General features: G+C 39.8%; 3 protein-coding genes across 8 annotated transcripts in view; all 3 read left to right on the top strand.

The window, feature by feature from the left end:
• Positions 1-5,257: 5,257 nt before the first annotated feature.
• On the top strand, positions 5,258-10,072 carry CLEC3A (C-type lectin domain family 3 member A). The gene is made up of 3 exons (XM_039327546.1): positions 5,258-5,413; positions 6,387-6,470; positions 8,812-10,072. The coding sequence occupies exons 1-3, from the start codon at positions 5,299-5,301 to the stop codon at positions 9,201-9,203; spliced, it is 591 nt and encodes a 196-aa protein (XP_039183480.1). The 5' UTR covers positions 5,258-5,298; the 3' UTR covers positions 9,204-10,072.
• Positions 10,073-12,847: 2,775 nt separating this feature from the next.
• On the top strand, positions 12,848-17,477 carry LOC120300898. Its single transcript, XM_039327438.1, has 4 exons — positions 12,848-12,964; positions 13,947-14,153; positions 15,856-16,069; positions 17,234-17,477. Exons 1-4 carry the CDS (start codon positions 12,902-12,904, stop codon positions 17,410-17,412), a joined length of 663 nt encoding a protein of 220 aa, XP_039183372.1. The 5' UTR covers positions 12,848-12,901; the 3' UTR covers positions 17,413-17,477.
• Positions 17,478-19,078: 1,601 nt separating this feature from the next.
• The window catches only part of WWOX (WW domain containing oxidoreductase), a 490,323-nt gene continuing 488,430 nt past the window's right edge, over positions 19,079-20,971 (top strand). For all 6 annotated transcript variants that reach the window (XM_039327474.1, XM_039327475.1, XM_039327477.1 and 3 more), the window contains exon 1: positions 19,079-19,288. In XM_039327474.1, the coding sequence (XP_039183408.1) occupies positions 19,182-19,288 (107 nt within the window). In that variant the 5' untranslated portion in view covers positions 19,079-19,181. The remainder of the gene's footprint in view (positions 19,289-20,971) is intronic.

The raw sequence follows: 20,971 nt of genomic DNA on the forward strand, positions 1-20,971 counted from the left end.
CAGGGCTGTGAATATTATGCTAAATTTGTAGACCACCCACCGTTGTTAGAAATGGGTGGCATATGGATTTTGCAGACCTATTCAAGAAACGGAAATGCATCCCTTCCCAAAGACAGCAAGGAGATCACTTCTGCTAAATTTGGCATAGATGCAATTTTTAGAAGAGCCACTGTGTCGTGGCCTGGGGAAATTGCAAGCAGGGGGCCTATGACTCTGCTTGTTTTGCTATGCGGGAAGGTATTCTGAATGGGTCACATGAAATTCCCTCCTCTCTTTCTTTAGGAAGACTCCCTTAATAGCTTTGACCAGGCATAATAGCCAGCAATACATTACCATGGAAACAAAATAATTGGCTGATTGCTTAAAATGGGCAGGAAGGATCTGAAAGGGTAAAGTTTCTCCATTCCCTCTGAGCCACCAAATTGTTTAGCATGAATACTGAATTAGCCCATTATCAGGGTCACAGAATATATTCTACTGTGAATGAGAACCGTGGGCAGCCAGGTTTAACTGCATACACAACTGCTAAGGAGAAAGCTAATCTAGTTTAATCCGGGCCTATGAATGCAACTGCTAGATCTTTATCTGATGTGGTTAAGAATGGTTACAGCCATAGTCTTATGATTGGGGTTATCCATTGCAGCAAACCAAAGATGGACATATTAAGCCAGGGGCTTGCCTGGCTGATGAATTCTGGGAGTTGAAGTCCACAAGTCATAAAAGGGCCAAGTTTGAAGAGCCCTGCATTAAGCTAATGGTTGCACTTTCTGGAGCTCAGCCCCTCAGATATCATGTAAAGTAGTCAGCTAAGCCAAGAAGATAAATAAATTTCTATTTGCATTTTATTAAAATTAGACAAGAGTTAATGACATTGCGATCAATCATATATTTCATTAATTTCTCCTTCTGCAGCTTTATCAATTATACATAACTAATGTTTGGAGGACTTCAAGAGTTATTGCTCCAATTTTGGGAGACTGCATGAAGCACAGGTTATTCTAGCTCCAGTTTTATATTCTGAACCATAAAACAGCCCCAGAGGATGAATGTTCCAATATGCCTATGAAGTTCCAGGAAGAAGCAAATAAATATTTGGATTTAGTTCAAATCTTATTTCCACTTAAGACTCAAGTCTGAGACCCTCCAAACTCTGATTATTTAGACTTGGAGGAATTTCCTCACGGTCATCTATCGGTATATGACTGTTAACCAGAGCTGATCTTACATTTAGGAGATCAGTCAAGGTAGCTATTGTAAGCAAGTCTTTGGCTTATTACAGATGCCTTGTTATTACTCTTCATTGTTATTGCTCTTTGATAACAGACCTTTAAAGTGTTTAACTTTGACTGGAACTTGTCCAGATATTTAAAGCATTTGAAATTGTAACAACGTAAACCCATTGTTTTCCATTTTTGTTCAGGTTGTGAAAGTACCCCACCTCTGATTTCTATGGGGTAATGAAAGCAACTTGTAAAAGCAAGTGTGGTAGGAAATGAAATACAGAATAATAGAGTTGCAGAGGACCTCGGAGGTCTTCTAGTCCAACCCTGATCAAGCAAGAATACTGCATCCCGTTTTGGTCTCCACAATGTAAAAAAAGATGTTGAGACTCTAGAAAGAGTACTGAGAAGAGCAACAAAGATGATTAGGGGACTGGAGGCTAAAACATACAAGGAACGGTTACTAGAATTGGGTATGTCTAGTTTAACGAAGAGAAGGACAAGGGGGGGACATGATAGCAGTCTTCCAATATCTCAGGGGCTGCCCCAAAGAAGAGGGAGTCAAGCTATTCTCCAAAGCGCCTGAAGGCAGGACAAGAAGCAACGGATGGAAACTAATCAAAGAGAGAAGCAACCTCTAACTAAGGTAAACTTTCTGAGAGTTAAAATAATTAACCACTGGAACAAACTGCCTCCAGAATCTGTGAATGCTCCAACACCGGAAGCTTTTAAGAACAGACTGGACAGTCATTTGTCTGAAATGGCATCCACTCAAAAGCCAGTTATGTCACAGCATTTAAGACATTGCTCTATTTACAAATCAAGGCAGTGTCTTGCACTGAGACTGCAAACATTTCTAGGTTTCAGAACTACCAGTGCTTCCAGGTTTTCAGAACTGAAAAAAAAAAAAAGAAGAAAAGTTTGGGGTTCACATTTGAAATGCAACTAAATCCTTAACAGATGTTGACTAAAAACATAACCTGTTTGCCTTCTTTTTAAAGAAGCATTTTCAAATGCTGCCATCTTTTTTTTTTACAAATTTTATTTATAATACAATTAAAAACAAACAAATATTGGATTTGACGTGACATTCCAGTATATACATTCTTATCAGATTATTCCAATGCTGCCATCTTGAGGATAAACTGCACGGCGACTGTTGAATGAGAATCAGCACAATGTAAATAGAATAGCCGTAGAGAGCATGTAGGGCAAGTGATCCTCCTATCTCACTATGAAATGCCATATTAGGTACCATATGTGGGCAAGAGAGAGATGGATCTGGCTAATAGGGGAAGACAGCTGTGCTAGACCATAATAGCCAATCATGAAAAAACGTTTGGTAGCATCTTTTCAGACTAACAAAAGTTCATGAAGGTCTATGCTGTTTAATACCTTTTGTTAATCTGGAAAGGTCCTACCAAGTTTTTTTTATGAACCTTGGAACTGGGTAAGTTAATGCAAGGAAATTCAGATCCGAAGGAAGATTTGAAAATGGGCTACTTGTACCCAAATAAATCACTTCCACCTCTGCATTATTTGAAAAGGCAACAATGATACAAACAAAAATGGCACAGTCATTCCTTTGCTCTTGTAAGCCCCCCTGTTATAAGAGTCTGCTTTGCATAATAGAGAAAGGTTGCTGGCTTTTAAGGGAGGCAAAATTTATAATTTATTTATTTATTAAATGCATATACTTACAACTATTGCAAAATAGGAAATGTATTTCCCTTTCCTCCCTTTTTCTACTTTTTACTTATTTTTTATTACATTTGCCTCATCTGTCTGATTTCCTTTTATCAACACACATACACACACTAAGTAGCTCCACAATGGAGATCTTTAATATTAAGTACTTATGTTAAGACTGAGACTGTTATTATATTAATATTTTGTGAAATGGAGGGACATATAAATATGATGAATAGATAGGTATAATTAATACTTCAGTGTGAATTGTGGCGGTTCTTTTCTGTTATACTTAACTTAAAATGTCAAATAATTTTATGTTTGTAAACACTGAAATCCTAAATTGTCAGGACTTCTATTTTTCCCTTTTTATTTTCAATACTTTTAAGTTTTCTAGATAGCAGTATGTGTAACATTTTAAAATTACATTGCATAAAGATTACTGCATTAAAATCTGCCCTGAAATAATACATTGTATTAAGACTTATGGCATTATAATAAGGTGGGGGAAAGAAATGTTGATATATTTTTTAAAATGTTGATGATTTTATGTATTATAATAGATGACTTTCATTGGCATCATATGTTGGTTCTTGACTTCAAAATTCTGCAGCTGGTTTTCAATGTTCAGAATATCTTTATATCTTTTGAGCGGGCTGCAAATGTGGTGTTGGTCATTTCTTGCTACCATCCAAGGAACACTTTGCACCCAAACCTTCAGGATTCAGACTTGTTTATTTGCTTCTCAAGTTGTTATTTTGGCACCGAAGACTTGGCCAAGCTCTTCATCCCATTTCTGTTTAGACTGTCACTTCAATTGGCAGCCATCCTGATTATATTCTGACATCAAGAAGTATTTTCAAACTTATTTTTTTCCTAGCCTTTCTAACTATTTTTAATCCAGAAAAGTTAGTGACTGTACTTTAAATGGCATTCTGAAGTTTCCACTCTACGTATAATAAGTACATGGGACTGGTAACAGTGCAAGAAGCTTAATACTAATTAAAATTAAAATATTAAAGCAATAAAAATGGCTTACAAGTCTCTTTCTCTCTCCCTCTCTGGTTTTGAAGGATTTCAAACTGGGACAATCCTATTTTAAGCAAGGATTAAACTTGGCTAATTGGTGGATATGAGACCACCAGGAAATTCCAAGGTTATGTTGAACCGCTTCCGTATTTTTTCCAAGACACAAATGAGGTTGCTAGGAGTCAGATTTATTAGACAATTTGGATGCACCTCAGTATCTTCGGTTCTAAATCAATATAATAAGAACCGAGGTGGTGCAGCAGTTAGAGTGCAGTACTGCAGGCCACTTTAGCTGACTGTGTTCAGCAGGTCAGCGGTTCAAATCTCACCGGCTCAAGGTTGACTCAGCCTTCCATCCTTCCGGGGCAGGTAAAATGAGGACCCAGATTGTTGGGGGCAATGTAAATATATATATACATTGCTTACTGGTGTACACCGCTTAGAGAGTGCTTGCACTTAAAGCAGTATATAAGTCTCATAAATAAATAAATGAATGAATGAATAAATAATGGAATCTGCAAGACAAATTTCTATAGATGGAGGCCATATTTCTATATATGTTTATCTGTTTATGTCCACATATACATCTATATATAAAATGTTCACCTCTCTTTTGGGCACACAAATTTTGCTTCCCACCTGTCTCCTCTCCTCAAGATCCTTTTTTTTTTACATTTTATTCATCAAACAAAAATTACAAATTTGAGCAAACCAAAAAAAATATATCAAAATGTGACAGGTATGATAGGCACCCAAGTGCACTTAACCATGCCCACCTCTTAAATCTGGAGTGAGGCCCCCAGAAGTCAAGTTAGAATTAAAACTGTGAAAGTTGATGGCCGGGACAACTAAATCAGGTAAGATATTCCAGACTTAGATAATTGCCTCTTTCTTCCTTGTATATGGCAAGTTGTTGAGAATAGGGGTGATTATGCATGGCCAGCTTGCTAAGCCTTTTGAACTCAAGTTGAGGTTCCTATGAAATTTAGCCAATGGCTGCGTTTGGCCCAAGGAGTCCAATTGGCAGCCACCTGTAATAAAAGTAGCTCTCCAGGGGACTATTTATCACTACTCATTTCTTCCAAAGCTGCAAGTTAGTCTTGGGTTAAGAACCCAGATGTACTGAATGTCCAGACCTGACCGGAAATGGGAATCGGAGGTGTTCGTAGTTCTGAGAACAACAGGGCACTTCATGGTGAAGCCCGATGAGACATTTATGAAATTACTCATTTCATAAACAAGAAGCAGAGCCAATTCCTCACTGCCCTTTTTTTTATAAAGGTAGCCACAGGCAGTTCTGCTGGGATGTGAACTCTCTGAATTGGTAACTGGCTTTTTCTTGCTCACCGTCTGAAGAGACATGAAGCTTGGAGGCTGCCTGATTTTCCTTTTCATAGTCCTAGTTTTGCTGGATGTAGTGGCTGGCCAAGCTTCTTCCTTCAAGACAAAGAAGCCCGCCAAGCAGAGAGCAAAAGGTAACTGATGGAGCCAAAAGGCAAAACTTTTCAGAGGATAATATTTTTTTTTTTATACACCTAAGACAGGAAATCTGAGAACTGGACAATATAAATGGATTTTCTGTGTCCCTATTATAGCTAAAAGACAGATATTACGGATATTGGAAAGATAAATATATGGCCTCATTTACTCAATGGGTTGAAGACCTGATCGTGCTTTTTTCTTAGGAGTGGATGGCCTATAAATGTAGATTTTGTATGGATAAATTTAAGGAAATAGGGGACTCATTTGTACAAAGTGCAGTAGATTAAAAAAAGTATGATAGTCATATAAATTATAATTACCAAGCTCGTATATATATATATATATCTCCTCATTTATATTATGTGTGTGTGTGTTTGCATATATCTCTATCTCTATATCTCTATCTCTAGCTAGCTAGCTATTTATCTATATAGATAGATAGATAGATAGATAGATAGATAGATAGATAGATATAGATATAGATATAGATATAGATATAGATATAGATATAGATATAGATATAGATATAGATATAGATATATTTATTTTCAGTATTTATATGCCGCCCAATCCCAAAGGACTCAGGGCAGCATATAAATATAGATATAGATATAGATACATACACATATATTCCATACACACATACAAAAACACACTTGAATAATATTTGTAGTAGGTAGTAGGTGATTATCTACAGAATTGTTTTATTATTGTACGATGGTCTAACCATAAAAAGATACGGTATTTAAGAGCATGCACACACTCATCATGCTGCATCACTCTGCAACTTTAAAAAACTTTTTTAGGATTATATTACTATGGTTTCTACTCTTGCATACAATGAAGAATATCAAAAGTATAATCATAAGTGTGCCTACCAAAATAATATACAGTAACTGTATTCAAACAATATTAATATTTCAGTGTTAATAAATGTACTAAACTCTAAATTTCTACCTATTTAAGAGAAAAATGGTGACCTTAGGAGTCAAATTGACAAGCTTTGGAAAGAGGTAAATTCGCTGAAAGAAATGCAAGCCTTACAAACAGGTAAGTTTTGGTGTGGTTTTCTTTTACCTCCAGAAAAGTCTGCTAGATGTATCCTTCTCCCCGATCTATTTTTTTTTTCAGTTGCTACCTGCCCTTAATTAGAGTTTTAATATGGGGGAGGGGAGGAGACTATGGCAAATATGATTTCATTTCTTGTTGCACTAAAAGCTATTCATACTGTGGGATGCTGAAAGGTGATTTAAAATACCCTTTAAAAATCCCTGGTCTGGGAATTATTTGCTGAGCACTGAACTGACTTTACTTTGGCAGCTTGCAAGACTAAAATCAATGGAAGCTACAGATCTTACCTTCCATGAACAGCCAAGGAGACTCGTATTTGCTGCTAGTTCTGCCCGCTCTAATGTCAATATAAGACACTTCTTTTCTTTTGCGGTATACTGTCAATTCAGTGAGGTGTACTAGAAGGGGCTGGGGTTTTTTCCCCCAAGCTGAAATAGTGCAAATAACACTCCCAAGTTGCTTTTATCTCCTCCACCCATTCTATACTGCCCTCAAGACCAAATTTTCTAATAGAAGAATAACATAGTTCTGTAGATTTACAGATTTTTTTTTAAAAAAAAAAGATTTACAGAAGGTTAAAAGATTGAGAGTCAATAGATAAAACCTATGTTTTGCAGACTTAGGCAAGATGGTGCCAGCACCCCCCAGAACATCCATCTTTGATGCTCAAATGTACTTCTGGTTTCTCCAGTATCCTGTTTAACTTCTAAGAATATCTCTGGGTCTATCATGTCTATCTGCACTCTTTTTAAAAAGCAAGATATAGCCAAGATTTATTTGGAAATATGTTCACTCCCTTGGGAAAAAAGAGAAGATAATTTGGGGGAATATATAGCATCCTGCTGTAGTCATTAATGATGCCTTCATGCGTTTTCCCTTCCTTCCTCACAAGGTCATCCATCTTCCATCCTGGTAAACAGAGGATAAGTATTACTCTGTTCACATAATACACTAAAAGTGAATATTGAACTCATTTATTTCCTGAGTTCATACTGTCCGTTGAAGCATAAAGTAAACCAACAGCTTGGGTTGACCTAGTATCCCAAGCCAAAAAATCCTAATTGAAATTGACCTTCCAAAGTAAACATGTTGTGAATGAAACTGTTAAGTCTTTTAACTATGGTTAAATTCCATTTGTTAATGGAGCCAGTAACTAGTGAAATAATCAGGAAAAAATTTCCTTAAAATAAGTTTTGTCAAACAATGGGAACAGTCTATCCCCGGAGTTATGGGTTGTCCATCTCTGAATGTTTTAAAAAAGAGACTAAGCAGTACTTTTCTTGAACGGTTTAACTGATTTTTCTGAATGGTTCAATTGGATTTTCCTTTTTCTCTATGATGATTGTGAGATAACCATCTTTTACCATGGTGATGGAAGAGTAATTAAAATGTTCAAGGGATTAGAGGTCAGATTGCAACTAGGGAGTCTTGTTGTTAACTTGAGAGAGGGAAGTGACTTAAATAAAACTTGTATAAAAAGTATAGTCAGGATAATGGAAAACATTTTTTTATCGTGCAATTTTAACCCCAGATATCTGATGAAGCCAAAATGAAGGAGATTTGGAGGAGCTCAAAGGAAGCACTTTTTGATTACCGTGGGCTAAAGAAAAAAGGATAGGGATGTTGCTCTCCTGGGCAGCTTTAAAATGGGCAAAAATATGCCCTTTATCCAAAAAAGGCTACATATTTGTAAAATTGGGCATGACTCGCTAAACAACCACTTTGCTTAGCAATCACAGTTTACAATGCCTTGATAAGGCCACACTTGGAATATTGCATCCAGTTTTGGTCACCACGACATAAAAAGATGTTGAGACTCTAGAAAGAGTACAGAGAAGAGCAACAAAGATGATAGGGGACTGGAGGCTAAAACATTTGAGGAACGGTTGCAGGAATTGGGTGTGTCTAGTTTAATGAAGAGAAGGACGAGGGGGGACAGGATAGCAGTGTTCCAATATCTCAGGGGCTGCCACAAAGAAGAGGGAGTCAAACTATTTTCCAAAGCACCTGAAGGCAGGACAAGAAGCAATGGGTGGAAACTAACCAAAGAGAGAAGCAACCTAGAACTAAGGAGAAACTTCCTAACAGTTAGAACAATTAACTAGTGGAACAACCTGCCTGCAGAAGCGGTGAATGCTCCGACATTGGAAGTTCTTAAGAAGGGACTGGACAGCCATTTGTCCGAAATGGTATAGGGTTTCCTGCCTGAGCAGGGGGTTGGACTAGATGACTTCCAAGGTCCCTTCCAACTTTATCATTAATATTATTATTAAGTTGAGGGCTTCCTCCACTCCTTGTGTGCTTTTCATTCCATTCACAGTCTGCCTTCGTGGAACGAAGATCCATAAGAAATGCTACCTGGTGTCTGAAGGTGCAAAACATTTCCATGAAGCAAACGAAGATTGCATAGCCAAAGGCGGGACCCTGGCTATTCCCAGAGATGGAGATGAAACCACAGCCCTGAGAGAGTACAGCAAGAAAAGCTTGCCAGGGGTAGCAGACTTTTGGCTTGGGGTTACTGACATGGTAAATGAGGGCAAATTTGTGGATGTCAACGGAATGGTCCTGAACTACTTCAACTGGGACCGTTCGCAACCCAACGGGGGGAAGCGTGAGAACTGTGTCTTATTTTCTCAGCCAGGTCAAGGAAAATGGGTGGATGAGGTCTGTCGCGCTGTTAAACGTTATGTCTGTGAATTCCTGATCCCTTAAGTCCTCTTTCCAACGATGGCCGTAGGAAGGTGTGCTGAAATGACAGTTCGCAAGACTTGCCAACCTTGAGGAAAATATCTATTACAATCGTGGGAGTGGAGTAAAGTCCTTAGCTGCTCATTCAGCCACTAGTTGTGGGGGGGGGGGAAGTGGAATGATCACAGATAGGCAGATGACTTGCAGTTTCTGGAGTTTTATTGAAATTAGCATGCTGTTTGAACATGGATTTAATGGGCCTTGAATTGTAGCAGACTTGTTCCTAAGATCCCTAGTCTAGTTACAGTGAGACACATTCAGCTTTGTTTAGTTAAACCAATAAGATACATTCTACTTCTAGAGAATGGTCTTCTCATTACATTATTTTGCTTCTGATTCATTCTAACTTTTGCTAGTAACTTGATCTCTCTTCTCTACTCCAGCTCAAATTTTACAATCTGGTTCTTTATCTGAATCTTGATTGACCACACTACTTCTTGGGAAATGAATTCATATCTTGGTTAAACACTTTGATTTGATGCACTCACCATCCCATCGATCTAATGGAGATTGAAATATTTCATTGTCTTTTAGAGGACAGAATAACTTTTGTAGAGTATCTTACTTTTAAAGTCCAGGTTTAGGGTCTTTATCTTCTTGTTATATTTGAACCAGGGAAAGATTTCTAATTATTGAAATGGATCTTCACCTATAGAAATGAATGTTTAAAATTATTGTAGGAGAAGGACAAAAATAAATCTTGTCATACTGTATAGCTGTCAATCAATAGATAAGCATAGAGCTGGACAACCTCCCCTATAAAATGTAACCTCCTAACATGCTTCACTACTAGCACAGATAGATCTTTCTCTCTAAACTTCATAACATTTAATAAAGTTATTTTTAACAGCTCTAAATATTGGTTGTAAGTTTACTTTTTTTTTTTTTATTTAAAAGATATATATTGTTGTCCATCTTAAATATTCTGGATTTCTCACAATCACAGTAAAACCCGTAGCCATGAAACAGTAAAATGATCAAACAAAAACCCAAACCCCTTTGCTCTCTCTTTCTCGCTCTCTCTCTCTTTTTCTTTTCACACTCACTCTCACACACACACACATTTATTAAATCAATAAATTGAAATTATATAACATAAATTTCAATGTCAATCTTGCTTTATTCCCTAAAATCCCTTCACCTTAACCATATCTGCAGGATATCTTGCAGCAAGCTCCAGTTAATCTAATTCTATTTTGTTCCATTCCACTTTATTCTGTCCTAATATCTTGGTAAAAAACCAATGCTGTAACCATGAGTTGGTGTGGCATGGTGTTACATTGCACTCAGAATTTCATAAGATGTCTTAACGGTGATGGCTGGGCTTAATCAAGTGCAGAGATAAGGCTTGTACCACAATGTGCTATGTCACGAACTACAAAATCTCATTTTGACCTAATCTAGAATGTTGTGTGAAGCCAACTGGAATGTTGTACTTGATGAGTTAAAGCAGACTGATTAGGTCTATAGGTCTGTGTTTGCACATTATGCTTAAGCGGGTTAGTTAATGATATGAAGGCTGCTTTGGCAAAGTTGGCTCAGCTGGGTTCATTTTAAGCTTGTTTAGTTTCTTTATCACTTACTGTGTGGTGTGAAGCCAACTGATAAGGTTAATTTACAACTTATTGTATGAGGTGAGCCCAGAACATGAGTCAGTTCAGTAGCCAGGTCAGGAGTAGTGTGCGTTTGGATCTCCCTATCTATTCCCTTTTCTAGAAGATCTAACTGGTAGACGGCTCCTTAACCTGCTACAAAGTCGAGTTTTGCAAACCTTCCTCAAAGGAGCAATGATAAGGTAAGCTCAACAGATGTTAAAATCTGGCCAGCTGGAGTAGCCCAGGACTCAGTTGGAAATGGAGGGCGACGTCCCGGAGACTTCAGAGGCCCTGTCCGGGTCTTCCCGGCTGGAGTTGGAGCATCTGTCGGCAGAGGTCGGGTTGAGTACGCTACTGGCCCTGGCGTTATTCGTGGCGGTGAAGCTGAGTGTGGATGCCCTGCGCCGGAGCAGAGCGAAGGTCTCGGTGTTGGTGGTGGGTGCCGGCCCGGTGGGACTGACGGCCGCCCTAGTTGCTGTCCGCTCGGCCAAGGTGCTGAAGCTGACGCTGCTGGACGCGCGCCCCCGCGCCGCCCTCCTCTGCCGGCCCCAGCAGATCGCGCTCGACCCCAGCAGCATCCGATTCCTGCTGGGGCTGGGGGTGGACTTCGACAGCTTGGAAGGCTGCTGGGACAACAAGGGACATTTCTTCACCAAGGTGGGCGTCTTCCAGGAGCATCTGCTCAGCGTTCTGGAGCAGCACACGAGGCAACTGGCTCTCCGGATCTTGCTGGGCACCAAGGTGAGCGAGGGTGAGGAGTCAATCCAGACGAAGATAGAAGAAATGTCTCTGAGCATTTAGGCATGTCTTTCTCCGCCTTGTTTGTAAAAGATAGATCAGTTTAATGGCCAGTCATTGCAGAGACCCTGTAGGAGGTCAACTTCTTGGCGGCCGAGGGCTGCACATCAACAGGAAGGGGATGATGCTTGGAGAAACTGCAAAGAAGATGAACATGTATCATATGCTGTTGGCTGAGGGGCCTCAAAACAAGAACTCAGTGACCCCAGTTGTCGATCCCTATTTGGGGGGTGGGGGTTGAGAAAAGATATTGTATTGTATTGTATAGCTTTTGACTAACGTTCTTCAGTTTAATGCCCTCAGCCCAGCAAATCACTGACCTTGCTGGCTTAGAGGTTAAAAAGTTTCACAATATTTACTGGGATCTGCTGTTATTCTCTCTCAGTGTAAATCACCTTTTGAGGAAGGAGACATGCTTATGCATTTGTTTTTGGAAGAAGAGTTTGGATGTTGCAGCTGAAAAATATAAAAAGGCTACAGTACATTTTAGAAAGTTTACAGAAATAAACATGTATGCTTAATTTAATTAAACAATATGTTTATTCTTCCTAAACCTAAACAAATTCTGTGCACTTTTAAAAATCAAAATAAGCATAACATACATGATTCTCTCTTCATGAATTAACTCAGATTCATTCAAAAGTACATCCAGGATACGACAACTAGCTTGCTTTATCATGCATAAAATTGACAGGTCTAGGGAGATTTTTATGATTAGGTAATAATAATCTGGTATTGAGACAATCTATAAAACGGAACGGTTAATTATTATTGTACATATTTAGACAGATAAATGGCCCCATAAACAAAACCAAACAAAGGACATTTGGCTAAAATTAAAGCACACACATATTCTAAGGAAAGCTTTGTTGGCTTATAATTAAAGTTGACTATAAGAACCAGTTATAAAAAGTGTTTCCTATAATTGTTGTATAGAATGCTGTGTGAGAAGAAAAATAGCATACTATGTTGGAGAAATCTGATTTTTCCACTTCTAGTGGAGGGGTTTTGAAAAGATAGGGATTTTTTCCCCCATTGGGTTGATTTGTTGTTTGTGTTCACATCTTGACAAGACAGAACCCTATTCCCAAACTATAGTCTTGGGGATTATATGTGAGATGTGGGTCTATCTTTGTCTTTCCATTTCTTCCTTAGTTCTCAGATGAATTTCTAAAAAACAATTTAGCCTCTGATTGGCCAAAGATCATTGTCTTAGCGGATGGAACCTGTGGTGAATCAAGTGGGATCCTTGGAATCAACCAGGAATATATGGTGGAATCTTGCAATGCTTATGGAGCTAATGCAGTCATTGGGAGATCTGATCAACGGCAGGTAATCATAAACAAGGCAATGGTCCTTTAATCGCTTCTATAGGGGTGGTATAAATTGGTTCAAATCTGGTTCAAATTTGAAGTAGAACCAGAATTATAGAATTGGATAGCACCCTATGGATCATCAGCTCCAGTGCTTTGCAATGCAGAGCGGTATCCATTAAAACGTTTAATTGAAATGTTTTTAATTAAAACATTTCTCACCACATTGGTGGCAGTTTGTGGCACTGGATGACAGCTGGTACAATTATGATTTTCCTAATGTCAAATCTGGACTTTCTTCCTTGTAATTGTAACCTAAATAGTTCTGTTCCTGCTTTCTTGGAAATAGCAAATTATTATTGTGGCTTTATTCTGAATCATATTTCAGAAAATTATACTTGGGCACTTGTAGCTCCTTCAGACTGGAGTTGATTTGAATAGATTCACATAGATAGTGTCCAGATACAAAAGGTGGACAAAAAAACAAAACTACTTTGTACATAAAAAAAACAAAACTACTTTGTACATAAAAACTTCTCAACTTCAATATCAGTATCAATCAATATCTTTAAAAGTTCAGACAGCAGGTGGTAAGACCCTAGTAAGACAGCACTAGCTAGAATGGGGTCTTTTATTCATTTAATAAATGCTCACTATTCTCTTTGTAAAATGAGGCTATAATAACTTGGAAAAAGGCAATACTCTACCATCTGACCCAAAATACATCTAGCAAACTCTTTAAATTTTAATGTTTTTTTTTTTTTAAATTCTCTCAGTTATGCCAGCAGTGGCTTTGGTTGATTTTCCCAGATTTGCTTTAAAAAAACAAAACAAAACAAAAACAAAACTATTTCTTCCCTTCTGCCATCTGTGAACAAAATCGTATTTGGGGCAGTGACCCCTCCTTAAATGTAGTAACATCTTGAATTGTATATTTATTAAATTTATTAACAAGCATGTAACTGACTTCTTTTTCTCCTCTTCCTTTCTGAAACCCATAGGTGCCCACTCCAGAGATTCGTGCTCATAATTTGTACTTTGATCTGTCTGCTTATGGCATGGATAAATTAACCACAAAAACCGAATTTCCCAAAACTGCGTTCCATCTCAAAATCTATGGTACATTCCGCAATCGTTGTTTGGCTTTGGCTTGCCCTGCTTCTGACTCCAAAATTATAAGGTTCCTGCATCATACACTCAATTCTACCGTGAGTATTTAGTGCAACTGTTCTACTTTCAGCACCAGTGAAATAGAAGAGAGGCTGTTACTTCATTCTGTCCATTTGGAAGTTAGTTTCAAACCACACCAATCAGAAATATGTTTTCTGTTGGTTTATCTAAATCAAAGGTGCTTATTTAGTAGATGCTTCCCTCCCTACTAAGCCTACAAATACATGCACCAGACACTTGTAGAGTGGACTGTTGCAACTGGACTGTTTAAATGGTTCAACAAGGGACTAATATATGTAATAAATAGATATATACTATATTTATTACAATTATTGGCCAGCATAAAGCCCATAAAAGAAATTGTAGCAAATATTTAGTGAATAGCTACGTGTATTAAGCATATTTTGGTGTAAAATGTTGACATTTCACCTGTCCTTAATAGGTGTGGATCTTGTACTAGGAATTGTATATACTTTTCTCCTGGGAAAGTTGTTAAGCTCATGACAGGATAATCATATGACTATATAATTTATGATTACTTAAATATCAATCATTCAGATCTTTATTACAGTCATTGACATTTAACAGTTTAAATGTGTTCTGGTCGATGGCTGTAATAAAGACTTGATTGTTTAAATGAAATTAATTTAAATTTGAGTTTGAATTTGAATTTGAACACAAAGGGTACAACATGTTTTTGTCCTGATCCTATCTATTATTTTGTCTTAGCATTCTATTCTTCATCTCTGATATAAATGTTTGATCCAAAACGATCCGTCTTTTGAACTGATTTCTTTCCATGCAAGGGAGGCAATGTTGTAGATACAGTGAATGAGTCATCTTGAATGTTTATGCTCTGTTATTAGACTACCGGCTGTATTCATTGCTCCAAATGAATCATAGCAGCTTCAGATACGTAACTGGTTTCCAGAAACTCAGTGTTTTCCATTTGGGGGGGCTACCCCTTTTTAATTGATATTGAGAGTGAATCAATGCTATCCCTTGGAGAGATGGGGCTGGAGTTTTTGATCCTTCTTAGAAGAGAAAAGTTGTTTGTACTCACATTAGTAAAGTAATATGTTTGTGCTTCCTTAGACTGAAAAACAGCATATAATGGCACCACTGAAAATGAGTAATTTTGTCTCTGTGTTTTGGCAGTATAAGCATGGAGATGGAACTATCTAAAGGCTCCTTTATGCACTGGGTGTCCCTATTTTAAAGCCCAAAGGCACCAATTAAACATAGGAAATGGTTTTACTTGAATATACAAAATTCCAGGTTTTACAAACAAATGAAAAGAGAGCTATTTCTAAGGTCAACAGCTGAAGGCAAGTAGAAACAGCATCTTCCTGCAAACTCTTGCTTGAATTGCTATGTAATCACAATATTTAACAACGTGAATCTATATGAAACATCTCTGTTATGAGTAGGTATAGGATCCCTCTGCCTGCACATCAGAAAACTTGATTTTGATCCTTTTTGATATATTCAATATACATGGTTGAGCACGCTTGCTGCATTTGTGTTTTGTCAACTGTAATACCCTGATTTCTTTAACATGTCTCGTGATGGTGGGACAAACACTGCCTTCTGTAAAGAAGTCAACCTGAATCCATGATCAACCTTTTGGGCACACCCCACACAAGTGTGTTGGGTTTTGCATCTAAGGGAAATCATTTCAGAAAATTTGGCTGCCGTCAGCGCACTTATGCTTTTGGGCCTGGTTTCTCTTGCTAACAGATAATGAAAAGTATCTTCCAGCAGTCTTTCAACGCTTATAAGATGGACATTGAGCCACGAATTGGGGAACCGATGCTCCACTGTATCCGGTGCAGTCACCGACTCTTTGAAATTATGCTGTCCCATCGACGGGTGACAACCGCTCTCCTTGCTGACGACAATATTGTGGTCACTGTTGAAGGGGAAGCAGCCAGAATGCTGAATTTTGACACAGGTCAGATTTTCTAATAACCAGGGGATTATATATTTATTTATACATCAAATTTTAAAAAAAATATCTCTCCCTTACAGAGCATCTCTAGGTGGCATACGAGTAAAACACTGAAGCTATGTTTGGTACAAAGATCAGGTCCACAGATGAAAGTCCAATTGAACTGATTTATTGCTTTAAAAAAAAACACAAAAGCATAGGAATCAACTAATGGTTAGTACCTGCTAGGAGTCAGATAAAGGTCAATGGAATTCAAAGGAAGTTGGATTTAGTTTGTTTGTGGCTATGTAGGGATTCTACACTAATCCCTCTTTTAACGCCGCCCCCTGGTTCTGCCAGTCCTTCTCCTATAGAATATAAATTATATTAAGAGGCAAAGGTAGTTAAAATTCAAAGCTAAACAGGCAGGAGGGAGGCCCATGGTCCTCTATGAACTCCAGGGCTCCATGGTTCTCTATGAGCCCCAAGGAAGATGGCAAAGCCATGTTATTTAGATATTTCTGAGAGCACAGAAGAATGTGGGCCTGCCTTACCTTTGTGGGGGGAATGTTCCACAGGGCAGGTTAATTTGCAAAAGGCCTTCTTCCTGCACCCTGCCAATCAGAATTTTTAACTGATGGGCTCTGCAACATATCCTCCCGGCCTGATCTGAGTGCGATGGGAAATTATCTTCAGGGTGTTTAATCAGCAAGCTGGTTAAGCACCCTGGAACTTCTCAAGACATATCAAATGAGAGACGAATAACTATAATTATAATTACACAGAGGTGAGTTGTTGTTTTTTTTGCTTTCTTGATTGCTTTTTAATATATTTTCTTGTTGTATAATATTTTTCTTTCCTGGAGTTTTTTTGAAGGGTGAATTGTTTGCTTTTATTTGCTGATCTCAACTCTGATCAGTAAATGAGGACTATACAAAAACTCCTTTTGAGTGGGGGGGTTGAGACCCCCCATCTTTTTACATAGCCATGGCCCTACCAGTCTCTATAAATACAGCTCATATTAATTTCCATCTTTGGTTGTTTATACCCAAAACAATGCTTGCCAGTTAAGGAAAATAACTATTGATCTCCCAGAACATGACAGAAACATTGGTCCATTCTGAAATTAACAAGAACAAAAATTCTCTCTTTTTCCTTTTTTTTTTTTTTAAACTCACTCTGTGGCAGGCTGTGGAGTTAATCTTGGTCTGAGAGGTTTGGAGTCAATGGAAGAATTGATTTATAAGGTGGCCACTGCTGTGGATCAACAGGATATCTTTGAGGCCCTGGCAGCTAAAATCCAGCATTCCAAACAAGTGGTTGAAGATTTTAAGCAGAATGGATTATCTGCTACCCTGTTTGAATGATCAGATAGGACGACAGCCTATCTGCAGAGATCTATGGGCATTCTTGCCCCTTGCTGCACAAAAAAAAAGAGAGAAGAGCTTTTTTTCCCCTATACTTTTTTGGATTTTAGGAAGAAGAAAAAATACAAGCAAAATCAACAAGCTTAATTATGATTAAGTTTTTAGTCAGATCAGACCCAGACCCATAAATTTGAATTCATTTCAGAAAAATTACAGGGCTTTGGGGGTGCCTGGATTTTATTCCTCAAAACCACAGCTCTGGGTTATATTTTGGATAAGTAATACCGACACTCTTTTATCAAGGGTGAATTTAAAGCCAGGTCTCTTGTTCCAAATGTTACTTAATATTTCATGCTTCTGATATGGGGGAGGATTTGCATCATTTTACTTACCCTAATGACATCTATCTTCTGCAAAATGTTACAAAGTTGAATGTCCAAAGTAAATAATTCCTTTCTAGTTTCCGTTGCTGTTTTGATTCCATTTTGTAGAAGTAAGTTACTTTGATGCAAAAAGATGCGTGTTTGCTATGCTGTTCTAGTCAAGGTTAAGTTCTTGCAGTCAAGGGTAGTTCTGCATACCGTAGGATCTAGGGCAACCTGGATATGAAAGCCTGCCATGTTGTCCATTTGTATTGGTTTCTAATAAAAAATATATGGTCTGAAAAGGGATTCAAACTGTTTTTCCTATATGTATAAAATCTTGTGAATCTAGGATATTCCATATTTCTTTGTATGCTCCACCATCTAGTGGTATCTTCCGTTATGACATTTCTGCTGCTGCATTTTCATCCGTGCTGCTATGTCAGTGTAAAACAAAACTTCAGCGGTGAAATCAGAGGAACTTAAGGTACAAGAAGGAAATTATTATTCATCGTATGCAGCCTGCCTTTCCTCTAGTCTAGTTGCTCAAACCGATTCACACACGTGCTTCTCCCCATTTTAAGCCCTCAACAGCATCCCCGTGAGACAGATTTGGATTAAAGCGAGTGACTGGCACCATTTACACTACATTTGGAATATTAATATTAATTTTATTAGTATTAATTTCCCTAGTAACTATGCCTCCGACGGGGCTCTCTAGTTTTCGGGAGAATAAAATGAAGGGACGGGGAAAGTGCTTTCTAACTTATATAAAAAAGTCCATTAACTTCCACTTTATAATAAAGGTAAATGGTGGGTGCTTCTTGTCTGGACCACCTCTTGTGCAATAAATTCACATGGTGTAACAAGATTGTGTGTTTGTTGTCACGGTGAGTTGTGATGGGGGGGTGCACGAAGGGAGGCTCAGCCAATCTCATCGTACATAGATTGTACTTTGACAATAAAGGATTTGGGATTTGGGAAGGGCTGATAACGTGGAAACCCAAAGCCGGCTGTGGACAGGATAGCGTGGGAACTCTGACTTAGCCTATAGTAAGAACTCAGCCACCGCAGCTCGTCCACCCCGTTGTGCGTGACTACCCGGAGCAAACTCCGCCAGCCGGGCTTATTTGCACTGACCCCTGCGCCTTAGACCCTGCCGTCCTTCCACCTATCCAGCATCCCTCGCACGTGAGCCGCGCGGCAGCCGCGACGCTTCCCCAACAGCTGGGTGGCTTCCACGTGCCTTCGGCGGGCCGGAGACTCCATTTCCCAGCGACCCTCGCGGCCGCGCCGGCCTGCGATTGGCGGGGGCTCGCCGGCTCTTCCGGACTGTGGGAAGGGGCTGCGCCGGTCCGCTGAGCGAGGCGGGAGTGCAGCTGGCTTTTCAAGGGGCGCCTTGAGGGCATGGCGGCGTTGCAGTTCGCCGGGCTGGACGACACGGACAGCGAGGAGGAGCTGCCGCCCGGCTGGGAGGAGCGCACCACCAAGGACGGCTGGGTCTACTACGCCAAGTGAGCCGGGGGGCGCCCGGGGGCGGGGTGGGGGCGCAGAGGGGGCTCCAGTGTGGGGGAGGATGAAGAAAAGGATGAGGGAGAGGAGGAGGAGAAGGAAGAGGAAGAGGAGGAGGAGGAAAAGGGGAGGAGGAGGAGGAGGAAAAGGAGGGGAGGAGGAGGAAAAGGGGAGGAGGGGGAGGAAAAGGGGAGGGGGAGGAGGAGGAGAAGGAAGAGGAAGAGGAGGAGGAGGAAAAGGGGAGGAGGAGGAGGAGGAGGAAGGAGGGGAGGAGGAGGAAAAAGGGGAGGAGGGGGAGGAAAAGGGGAGGGGGAGGAGGAGGAGAAGGAAGAGGAAGAGGAGGAGGAGGAAAAGGGGAGGAGGAGGAGGAGGAGGAAAAGGAGGGGAGGAGGAGGAAAAGGGGAGGAGGGGGAGGAAAAGGGGAGGGGGAGGAGGAGGAAAAGGAAGAGGAGGGGAGGAGGGGGAAAAGGGGAGGAGAGGGAGGAAGAGGTGGAAGAGGAGGAAAAGGGAGGAGGAGGAAAAGGGGAGGAGTGGGAGGATGAGGAAAAGGAGGAGGGGGAGGAGGAGGAGGAAAAGGGGAGGAGGGGAGGGAGGAGGAAAAGGGGAGGTTGTGGTTGTAAGTCAAGAGCTACCTGTACTTAATACTCTTCCCTCCTCCAATTTTCCCCACAATAACAATCCTGTGAGGTAGGTTGGGCTGAGACAGAGGGATGGCCCAATATCACCTAGTTCAGAGGTCCCCAACCCCTGGTCCATGGACCAGTACTGGGCCTCGGCATGCCAGCAACCGGTCCGCACAAACAAGCAATGCCCCATCCGTGGGATGCAGACAGCACACAAAACCTCACACTCTCTGGTCCGCGGAAAAACCTCTCTCCACAGAACTGGTCCCTGGTGCCCAAAAGGTTGGGACCTCTGACCTAGTTGGCTTTCATGCCTATGGTGGGGCTAGAACTCACCATCTCCTGGTGTTTGACCTAAAGTCATCCAGTTAGCGTTTGTGCCTGAAGTGAGACTAAAACTCAGTCTCCGGGTGATTGGCCCAAAGTCACCCAGCCAGCTTTCATGTCTACGTTGGGACTAAAAATCATTGTCTCCTGAATTTTAGCCTTGACCCCTAGACCTAACAGATTCTGTATGCCCCCCCTCCCCCCAAAAAAGAAGAATACAGGGTCATGTATCAATATGATTTGGGTTTTGATTCCTAAAAGTTTGGCCATCACACCTCCGTTTGTGTAAACATAACTGACACCCTTGCTCTAAAAATCCAAATACCACAATTTTTATTGGTTGCCAGAAGGGAAGACATGAACCAGCGCTGCTACTTTATATAATATAATCTATTGTCTCTTGGCACCCTCCCAGTACCTGGAGATCTGGATTGGAATTTAGTGGGTAGATTGACTGTTGAATTGAATTTCTTGAGTCTGAAATTCATATATCTGTGAGTCAAGCAAGTAATACTCTGTTAATGCCGATTGATTGCTTTTATAGGGCGATATAAAGGGAGTGTCTAAAATGATGTGCTTTATTTCTTTATTTTGAGGTAGTGTGATAAACTTTCTAAATTATATCCTTGAGAATGTGGGTTGACATGTTTGTAGTTATCCTGCCATCACCCAAACCTTGGAATGAGATGAAAAAACTAAAAGATACTAGTAGAGTTATCATGAGAATGAGAAAAT

This window comes from Crotalus tigris, unplaced genomic scaffold, assembly GCF_016545835.1.
Source record: "Crotalus tigris isolate CLP2741 ecotype Arizona unplaced genomic scaffold, ASM1654583v1 scf7180000024362.2655971311:6658466, whole genome shotgun sequence".
NCBI classification, from domain to species: domain Eukaryota; kingdom Metazoa; phylum Chordata; class Lepidosauria; order Squamata; family Viperidae; genus Crotalus; species Crotalus tigris.

Bases quoted from the DNA above. Each gene is read 5' to 3' on its own strand.
- CLEC3A (XM_039327546.1), top strand. From the start codon at position 5,299: ATGAAGCTTGGAGGCTGCCTGATTTTCCTTTTCATAGTCCTAGTTTTG. The intron at 5,414-6,386 runs GTAACTGATGGA...TACCTATTTAAG, and splicing joins CGCCAAGCAGAGAGCAAAAG to AGAAAAATGGTGACCTTAGG. The intron at 6,471-8,811 runs GTAAGTTTTGGT...TTCCATTCACAG, and splicing joins AATGCAAGCCTTACAAACAG to TCTGCCTTCGTGGAACGAAG.
- LOC120300898 (XM_039327438.1), top strand. From the start codon at position 12,902: ATGGTGGAATCTTGCAATGCTTATGGAGCTAATGCAGTCATTGGGAGA. The intron at 12,965-13,946 runs GTAATCATAAAC...TGAAACCCATAG, and splicing joins GGAGATCTGATCAACGGCAG to GTGCCCACTCCAGAGATTCG. The intron at 14,154-15,855 runs GTGAGTATTTAG...TCTTGCTAACAG, and splicing joins ATCATACACTCAATTCTACC to ATAATGAAAAGTATCTTCCA.